General features: G+C 19.7%; 2 protein-coding genes across 2 annotated transcripts; one reads left to right on the top strand and one right to left on the bottom strand.

Moving 5' to 3' along the window:
• Positions 1 to 3,717: 3,717 nt before the first annotated feature.
• On the top strand, positions 3,718 to 7,427 carry PADL01_1466200 (26S proteasome regulatory subunit RPN2, putative; the record flags this gene model as incomplete). The annotated part of the gene is made up of 3 exons (XM_028684966.1): positions 3,718 to 6,975; positions 7,066 to 7,193; positions 7,328 to 7,427. 3 exons carry the CDS (start codon positions 3,718 to 3,720, stop codon positions 7,425 to 7,427), a joined length of 3,486 nt encoding a protein of 1,161 aa, XP_028540992.1.
• A 1,458-nt stretch (positions 7,428 to 8,885) lies between these two features.
• On the bottom strand, positions 8,886 to 11,348 carry PADL01_1466300 (transcription factor with AP2 domain(s); the record flags this gene model as incomplete). The annotated part of the gene is made up of 1 exon (XM_028684967.1): positions 8,886 to 11,348. One exon carries the CDS (start codon positions 11,346 to 11,348, stop codon positions 8,886 to 8,888), a length of 2,463 nt encoding a protein of 820 aa, XP_028540993.1.

An 11,348-nucleotide genomic window follows, 5' to 3' on the forward strand; every position in this document is an offset into this window, starting at 1 on the left:
TTTATTTTCTTTTTTTATATTTCTTTTTATTTTTATATTTTTTTTTTTTTTTTTCCATATATGTTTAAATATATATTATATTTGTATATATATATAGATATAGATATAGATATACAATGTGTATTCATTCCTTGAGTGCAAATGCAAAAAGTAATATTAAGAAACTTTTAATATATATATTTTTTCTATATATATATATATATATATATATATATATTTTATATAAGTTTGTATATAGAAAAATTTCCAAAGTATATATATATATATATGTGTTAATACATATAAGAAAATACATATAAAATTATACATACAAATTCATATTTACAAAGATGTATATAAAAAATATTTAAGCTATAAATCAACAGGTATGAAAATTAACATTATAAAAAACACAAGCAAAAAAAGAAGTAAAAAAAAAAAATAATAAAATTTATATGTAGAAAAAATATGAAGAAAGAATATAAAATAAGTAATATTTTTTATAAATATAAATATAATATTTGAATAAAATATTATAATATAATAATATATATATAATTGTTCTCATGCTTGTATTTCCCTTTTAAAAGAAAATAAAGCAAGCATACTTTTATTAATATATATGTTTCCTTATTTTAGTTATTATTATTATTATTATTATTATTATATATATATATTTATATTTATATAAAATACAATAATAACAATAAAATAATATTTTCCAATTTTTATAAAAAATAAAAAACAAATATAAATATAACTGTGTAAATATATTTATTTTTTTTTCATGGGGATATATAAAATGGAATAATAAAAAAAAAAAAATAAAATAATTAAATTAAATAAATAAATAAATAAAATTAATATAAATAATAAAATAATTAATTAAAATAAAAATAAAAAAATAATAATAAATATATAAGTCTACTGTACGCCAAAATAAAATTTATACTCATAACATCGCATGAACGTACTTAAAATAATTTAAGGATATGAAAAAAAAAAAAAAAAATATATAAGTATATTTTTTTTCTATATATATATTATATATAATTTTTACATATATATGTAACAATATATCTTTATAAAGCTCCTTTATATTTACAAAAATGTTATAAAAAAATATTATTAAAATGTTTTTATTTAATTATTATTCTTATTTAGTTTTGTTATTTGTTTGTTTACAAAAAAGCATTTCAAAAATATATAGAATACACACATGGATATAAGAAATATAAATATTATATATATATATTTTTTTTTAATATAACCTATGAATTTAAATGCTAATTAATAGATATCAGATAAATATATATATATTTTTTTTTTTTATCATGACCATAATTGTTATATTTATTAAAATATTAATAGTACGCTAAATTATTTTAATTTTTTTTAAATTATATGCACATTAGTATTTTTTTTTTTTTTTTTTTAATATAGTATATAAATTTTATATAATATTTGTACAATTTTTTTATATTAACTTTTAAAATATATATTTTTTCTATATATATATATAACTACATAATTATGTATCAATATATATTCCTTTTAAATATGAAATATATAAATAAAAAAAAAAAATAAATAAAATAAGTTATAACAAAAGAAATTGAAATATTCAAAATGTTATATATTTTTATTTCATTTTTCAATTTATTGATATAAATTTTATAGAAAGAATACGAAAAATAAAATAATAAATGAAAGAAATAAAAGTTAAGTATTCTTCTTTTTTTTCCTATAAAAAGAACATTTTTATATGTTTTTCATATTATAAGAATAAGTGTGTGCTTCTATCTTGAATATTAATATATGCAAACTTTTTTTCTTTGTTTTTCAACATATGCTTATTAAAATATTGCAAATTAAGAATTCACAAAAATTAAAAAAAAAAGTAAAATTTATTTTCCCCTTAATCACATAAATTAAAAAAAAAATTATGTACATATATATATATATATATATATATATATGTATGTATTATGCTAAATCGTATAAGAATTTATAACTCAAAATGATTTTTTACTTTTTTGTTTTAATTGACATTCCTTAAAATAAATATATTTATTTCATTATAATGAAAACACAGACGAAAAAGAAGAAAAAAAAAATATATATATATTTATAATGATATTCTTTTTTTCTTTTTCTTTTTCTTTTTCTTTTTCTTTTTCTTTTTCTTTTTCTTTTTCTTTTTCTTTTTCTTTTTCTTTTTCTTTTTCTTTTTCTTTTTCTTTTTCTTTTTCTTTTTCTTTTTCTTTTTCTTTTTCTTTTTCTTTTTCTTTTTTTTTTTTTTTTTTTTTGTTTTTCTGTAATGTGTGAATTATATTAAATAAACTATTATATTCATACAAGTATAATAAAAGATTATACCTTAAAGAATACAAACCTAAATAAATGATAATATACTTTTAGACCAGAATATTATATAATAAATTGTAGATAAATGTTCAAATGTTATTTTAATTTCTTTTTCTTTTTTTTTTAAATTAATGTTTCAATTTTATAACAAGAATAATTATAATTATATACATGATAAACTTTCTTATATATTAATAAATTAACACACAATCCATATGAAGGAAAATAAAGTTTGCTAATTAATTTTAGGCAGATTAAATCATAGTAACTAAAAAAAAAAAAAAAAAAAAAAAGTATGCGATTTAAATAAAAATAACAAAATGAATATTATTGAAAAACCAAAAAAAAAAAAATATATAAAAAAATAATATATATATATATATAATAAAATAATATGTGTTATATATTTCAATTGTATTTCCTTATAAAATACATTTTATTTTATTTATTTTATCACACAAAAATAAATATGTAATGTGCATAAATATTTTATATTTTTATATTAATATGTATATATACATATAATAATATAATGTATACATATATACCTGTAATATTAAGATTATATATAAATAATCATTTATTAATATTATTTTCATATATCAAAAAAAAAATATATATATATAATATATATATGTATATATATTTATATATGTATAAAAGAAAAATTGATACATTATATCAGGTTAAAACAATAATATACATAATTTAAAATAATTAACATTAAACAATAATAAAGTACATAATAAGGGCAGAAAAAATAAAATATATGACGTATATTATATATTTATATATAATATGTATATATGAATTATAAAATGTTATGTATATAAAATTTCAAATAAAAGAAAATAAAATTAAAATGAAATAAATATATAATTAAAAAAAAAAAATAAAAAAAATAATAATAAAAATAAAATAAATAAATAATATACTTTTTTTTTTTCTTTTTTTTTTTTTCCCATTTATATATAATTATCTAATTGTAATTTTTTTTCAACTTTAATAAATGAATATATCATATATATATATATATATATTATATTCATTTGCTTATAAATATATTTTCATCATAAAAGAAAAAAAAAAAATAATAAATAAAAAAAGAATTATATATATATATATATTTATATATATGTATTAATGAAAAAAGAAAGAGAAAGTATATTACTTATATAAATAATATTTAGATTAATGCTTAATAACGAACAGTTAATATATTATATTATATTTTATTACATTATATTATATATGTGTTTATAAATAATTTTTTAGTTTTTCATATATTTATTTTTTCGTATAATAATAGCATTAGAGAAAGAAAAAAAATATAATACATTTACATACATATATAATTAGGTTTTACACAAAATGAAATTTGAAAATCAGTTTAGTAAAAATGATATTGTTACGTCGGCCTCTGGTGTAATAGCATTATTAAATGAAGAAGAAACAAGTTTAAAACTTTTTGGTCTAGAAAAATTGAATGCAATAGTAGATATATATTGGCCAGAACTAGCTGATTCTATATTGAAGATAGAAGAATTATGTGAAGATAAAGATTTTGTTGGTAATGAATTAGCTAATTTATTGGCTAGTAAAGTATATTTTCATTTGGAAAAATATACAGAAGCTTTAAAATATGCATTATGTGCTGGTAAATTATTTAATATTAAAGAGAAATCACAATATGTTGAGACCATGTTAGCGAAATGTATAGAGAAATATGTCGAAATTAGAGAAATACAATATAATATAGATTATAACAATCAACATAATATAAATGATACGACTACTAATAATAACGATACTTTTAATGCATACAATAATAATGATTTTGGACAAGTTAATTCACACAATGAACTTTTAAATAAGGAAAGAGATATATTCACATTTGATTTTAATAATGAAATTAATCAAAAAATGGAAATACTTGTTGATGAAATGATAGATGTGTGCATAAAAAGTAATGATATTAAAGAAGCTTTAGGTGTTGCTTTAGATGCTAGACGTTTAGATAAAGTAGAATATATAATTGTAAATGCAGAAAATAAAATAGAAATATTAGCTCACTCTATTAATAATGAGAAACATATAAATATGAACAAATCTTTTAGAAATGAGTATTTCAAATTATTAGTAAATTTATATCTTTCACTATCTGAAGAAGAATTAAAAACAGAATATATTAACTTATGTGAATGTTTATATTATATAGATGATTATAAAAAAATAGCTGAAATATTATTGAACTTGTTACATAATTATCATTTAATGGCTTATCAAATATCTTTTGATTTAGTAGATTTTGAAAATAAAATATTTCTAAGAAATATAATAGGACAAATAAAAGAAAACTTAATACAAAATAAATCATATTATTTTGGTGAAGAGTATTTTGTTACTACACCACAAGAAGAAAATAATGATGGAGATAATAAAGAGGAAGAAAGTAATGCAATTACGAGTGAACAACAAGACGAAAAAAATAACGAAAAGGAAGATAAAGATAAAGATAAAGATAATAATGATAATAAAAATCCTGATAATAACGATGATGATAATAATAAACCTAATGATAACCTAACAAATGATGAACCTACTTATAATAATAATGATGATGATAATAATAATAATAATAATATTGTTCAAGATGTATTGAAACATATCAGTAAAAAACATATGTTTTATAATAGAATGAAAAAACTATTATATATATTAACAGGAAAAATTACAGGAAATTTATATATTGAATTTTTGCATCGTAATAATCATGCAGATTTAATTTTATTAGATACATATAAAAATATAGTAGATTCAAGAAGTAGTATTACACATCATGGAATTGTTTTAGCACACGCATTAATGCAAACAGGAACTACCTGTGATGTGTTTCTCCGTTCAAATATTGAATGGTTATCAAAAGCAATTAACTGGGCGAAATTTTCAGCAACTGCTTCTTTAGGTGTTGTATATAAAGGACATGTTAATGAGTCTTTTATGGTTTTATCTACCCACTTACCTTATAATGATGTATCAAGAGAAATTGCCAATAATATAAATGTAGGACTTGCTCCTAGTGGTGTATATTCAGAAGGAGGTTCTTTGTATGCCTTAGGATTAATTCATGCAAATTATAATACCAATGACAAAAAGGTAAAGAACTATCTAATGTCTCAATTAAAATCAAATATGAATGATGAGGTATTGCAACATGGTTGTTGCTTAGGTTTAGGTTTGGTGTGTTTAGGAGATGGTAATGATGAAAATACATATGATGAGCTAAAAGCAGTCTTATACTCTGATTCAGCCGTAGCTGGTGAAAGTGCTGCTTATGCTATAGGTTTATTAAAATTAGGTAGTGGTGATGATAAATGTATAGACGAATTATTGGCATATGCTCATGATACACAACATGAAAAAATTACAAGAGCATGTAGTATAAGTTTAGGTTTCGTTGTGTTCCAGAAAGAAAGAGAAGCAGATACATTAATCGAAGAGTTGATAACTGATAAGGATGCTATTATAAGATATGGTGGAATGTTTGCTATAGGTATGGCTTATTGTGGTTTATCAAATTGCAATAAACATATAATAAAGAAATTGTTACATTTTTCTGTATCAGATGTTAGTGATGATGTTAGAAGAGCAGCTGTTATAGCTTTAGGATTTGTATTATGTAATTCACCAAATCAAGTACCAAAATTTTTAAATTTATTAATAGAGAGTTATAATCCTCATGTACGTTATGGAGCTGCATTAGCTTTAGGTATTGCTTGTTCTGCAACAGCAAATGAAGATGCCATAAATATGCTAATGCCTTTGTTGACAGACACAACTGATTTTGTTAGACAAAGTGCATTTATATCATTAGGTTTAATTTTTCAACAATCTAATGAACATTGTAATCCAAACTTTAAAAAATATAAAGATGAAATTATGAAAATTTTATCAGATAAACATGAAGATATTATTGCTAAATTTGGTGCTATAGTAGGTGCTGGTTTATTAGATATATGTGGTAGAAACGCTATATCTACTTTCTTTACAAGAAGAGGTAATATTATAAGACCACAAGCAGCTGCAGGTTTTTGTTTATTCAGTCAGTTGTGGTATTGGTTCCCATTAATCCATATGATAAGTTTAACCTTCATGCCAACATGTTTAATTGGATTGACTGAAGACATGAAAGTACCTAAAAATTTCTCTATTCTTTCCACTAGTAATAATCAAAATTTTGATTATCCTTCCTTTTTAAGTAAGGAAAAAACCCAAGAAAAAAAAGAAACAGTAACAGCAGTGTTATCTACAACTGCCAAGAGAAAAACATTGAAATTAAAAAAACAAAAGAATGATAGCAAGATAACAAAGGAAAGAACAGCACAAGATGATAATAGTTCAGTATTATCAGATGGGAAATCTATGAAAAACTTAGAAATTCTAAGTACTGCTGCTACTATTGGTCAATCTAGTCATGTTTCCCATGCTGAAAGTGTTGAAGGTAGTGCAAACGATGAAAACACTCATGATCATGCACAAGATGGAAGTAATATTTCCAATGTACAAAAAGGAAAAAAATCCGAAGCCAAAAGTAAAAGTGCAGCAAATGAAAATTCTAATAATAATGTGGTAAGGCAAAAATTAATATTAAAAAGATATACATATAATGTATATATATGTTACATTTATATATGCTTATTTTATATTTTATTTTAATAGGTCGATATGAAAAATCCCTGTAGGGTTATCAAAATGCAAGAAAAATACATAGAATATATACCAAATACTAGATATATTCCTGTTCTCTCAACAAGAAAATCTGGATTTATTATGCTAACGGATTTGACGTAACAAAATAAAAATAAAATAAATAAATAAATAAATAAATATATATATATATATATATATATATATGTGTGTGTCTTTATATATTAAACACATTCATATTATTTATTTCCACCTTTTCTAAATGTATTTATAGGCCTTTAGAACCATCAGAATGTATTGAAATAAATTTTGAGGAAACATCTAAAAAAGAGGCACCACCTTTTGAACCATTTGCATGGAAAGAAGAAAATTAGACATTAAAATGAAACATATAAATATATATATAATATATATATATATATATATGGTGAATATTTTTCTTATATTTATATGAAACCTTTTAAGTATAATAATATAAGAAAAAATTTTCCTTTACATTTTTTTTTTTTTCTTACGTATTTTTATTTTTATATAATAAAAAATTTTTTATTTTTTTATTTTTTTTTTTACATCAAACCTATAGAACAGGAAGTTATATATATTCAAAAATTTAGTGAGCAAAATAAAATTTTAAAAAAATATAATATTTAATATTCTATTAAAAAGAATTATCAACTTATTAAATATATATATATATGTGTAATATATTTAATATTATAAAAAGTTTATATGCTATTATATTTTTTGAAAATTACACAAAATAAAAAAAAAACCTAATAATATTAATTGAGACCCACACATTTAAAAAAATTTATATTATATTCAATCTAATATTTTGATATAATAATAACAGTATTATGTGATGCTAATGAAATATCATAATATATTTATTATGAATTTTTATGAATTCACATAGTTTTATTTATGTTTATTTTTTTTTTTATATATAATATCAAAATAAGGAGGAACACCTAATTTTGATGTTTCTCGTATATAAGTTGTAAAGAAAAACAATTTCTTATTAAATATAATAATTTCCCATGAAAGGGATTAATTAGAATAATGCTATTTATATTAAAATCATAAAAAATTAGAAAGTTAGGGAAAGCATATACACATTATTAAATATGAAAACTATTTAAAATTATATATAGCAATATAGAGTTTTCTCATTTTTTTTTTTTAGACATAATATAAAAAATAAATGAAATAAAAAAATAAAAAAAATTCTTTAATAAATAATTAAAAAACTAAAGCTTTTAATAATAAAAAAAAAAATTATCACATATATATATATATATATATATATATATATATATGTATTATAATATATAGTTTTATAAATTCAAAAAAAAAAATTATATATATATATTTTAATACATATAATATATATATGTATTAAAAATATTATTGTTAAATCATAAGAAAAAAAAAAATATATATATAGATAAATAAATAAAATATCTACATATATAATTATTTTATTTTATTGTTTTTTTATTTATTTTTTTTGAAGAAAATTAAAATCATAGTTTTTCATTTTTTATTTTTTATTTTAATTTTTTTTTTTTTTTATCATAATTAGTATAACTAAAATATGATTAATTTGAATATAATTTAAAAAAAAAAAAAAAAAAAAAAAAGATTGGTAAAAATACATTTAGTTATAATATAATAATAACATTTTGTGTTATTAAAATTATAATTATATGAATTATTATAATATATATAATAGATAAGTATATGTTTGAATATACACACAAAATATATATATATATATATATATATATATACATATAATAAAAAATACAAATATTATATTTTTTTATTTTTTATGATTCAGAATTATCATATGAATTTGATTTGTTTGCATTTAAATTCATTTTTAAATCATTATTTATCCATTCAAAGTTGATAATACTATTTAGTTTGGTACATAAATTATTTTCTAAGAAGGATGAACTTAAACTATTTTTTTTGGAAGATTGATGTTGTTGTTCTAGAGGCATATTTAAAGGATGAGAAGATAATAATTTTCTACTTGAATCTTTGGATGTTCCTGTAGTACTTTTTTTTTTATTATTGTTCATACTTTTTGGAGAATAATTGCAATTTTGTTTTAATAAATTTAATTGGCTATGCATATCCATATTAATATTTGGCTGGTTCTGATAACTAAATTGGTTTTGTATATCTTGTAAATTTGGATTATTAGAATATTGTGAAGTATGTGAGGATTGTTTTTGGTTCATATCCATTGTTTGTGCTAAATGTTTTGCATTTGTTGATTGAGAACTAGATCCATTATTATTTTGTGTCATACATAATAAATTGGAATCTCCTAAATTCCTTCCATTATTATTTCCATTAGAATTATCTAAAGGAGTATCATTTTTATCAATACTATTATTAATTAAATTGTTATTAGAATTAGGATTCCAATTTACATAATTTTTATAATTATCATTTTGTGAAGAGGAATTAGATTGGTTATAATAGACACAGAAATGATTCTTTTGATTTCTCAAATGTGATGAACAAGAACATGGAATATTCAAATCAAAACTATTTACGCTATCTTCTAATAAATCATTTTTTCTATTATTTAGATTGGAAGCAGATTTTTTTCTTTTGTTTAATTCCATTTGCCCTTTAAGACTATGATCAGGTGATGATGTATGACATAAATCACAATGATTATTATTTATATTATTGCATAAATTATTATGTGATTGTCTCAATTGATTTATCCAAGCTGAATTTTCATGTAATCGAAAATTTAAATCATTTCCAATATCATCATTTAAAGTATCCAAATTTTTTCCATCTTTCATATGATTATTCATACGATGAACCATATCCATTATATTTGGTGATACATTTCCTCTATACAAATCAAAATTATAATCATAAAAATTGGATATATTTGATTGGTTGTTATTATTTGAATCGTTATTTCCACTATTATTATTATTATTATCAAATATATCATTGTTATGATTTGATAGATACATATGTTGATTTTGTGATGAATTGCTATTACCAGAATTAGAATTATTATTATTATTGTTGTTGTTCTTATTGTTATTCATATTGTTGTTATTGGAACTGCTATTATTCGAACTGTTATTATTGTTATTATTATTATTATTATTATTATTATTATTGGTATTATTATTATTATTATTACTACTACTACTACCATTATTATTATTGTTGCTATTCACATTGCTATTGTTCATATTATTATTATTGTTACTTCCTTGTGGTCCATTCATAACAACATTACTTCCTTGTAAATAACGTTTATCAATATTTGATATATTCATGTTCATATTATAATTCTGCCTAAATAGCACATTCATCAAGTTTTCTACATCTTTATTATGTAAACCAACATTGTCATCAAGATTTAATAATTCATTTACACCATTATTCACATTTCCTTCATGATATCCCATATTATTTCCATGAAATAAATTTGAGTTGAAAATTAATTCATTCAAATAATGTAAATTATTACTACTATTATTATTGCTGTTAGTACTATTATTGTTGTTATTAGAGTTATTATTTCTATTATTACTCAAACCAATATTAGAATTATTTAATAAATGCATATTATTAAATACATGATTATGCATATATAATCCATTGTGATCTTGCATACCCTTTAGAGGTCCATTTAATCCAGAATGATTATTCAAAGAATTAAACATATTATTTCTTTCGTTTGCAGACATATTAAAATTTCTGTTTAAACTCTGCATATAAAAAGCTGGATTCATAGACATCAATTGCATTTGTAAATTATTATGAGCATTCATTCCATTCATACTGTTTCCAAGATCATTATTGTGTAAAGCATTGAAATGTTCATCATTTAATTGTTTGCTTTTACTTCTACTACCTCTACCTTTTCCGGATTTTTTTCTACCATTATTTTCAACTGTCTTCATAAATTCTACTGCTGCCAATCTTGCTTTTTCTTTATCCATATTAAAGTGTTTTGGATGAAAGGTTCTACTTCTTCTTGATGCTCCATCATAAAAAAAAGCTAGCCAAGCACACATACGCTTATTCCAACTAACACCTGGATAACCAGATGATGAGGTAGAAACCTTTTCTTCTTTTTTTATAACCTTACTATTTGTACTAGCACCTCTAGGTCTTCCGACTTTTTTCTTTGGTTCTACTACGACCGTTTCAACTGCTGGTTCTTGAGTAACATTATTCTCCATTCCCAACAAATTCGGATTAAATTTTTGTTCATTGTTCACGTTGTTATCTTCCAT

Source organism: Plasmodium sp. gorilla clade G2 (genome assembly GCF_900097015.1).
Source record: "Plasmodium sp. gorilla clade G2 genome assembly, chromosome: 14".
Lineage (NCBI taxonomy): Eukaryota > Apicomplexa > Aconoidasida > Haemosporida > Plasmodiidae > Plasmodium > Plasmodium adleri (nom. inval.).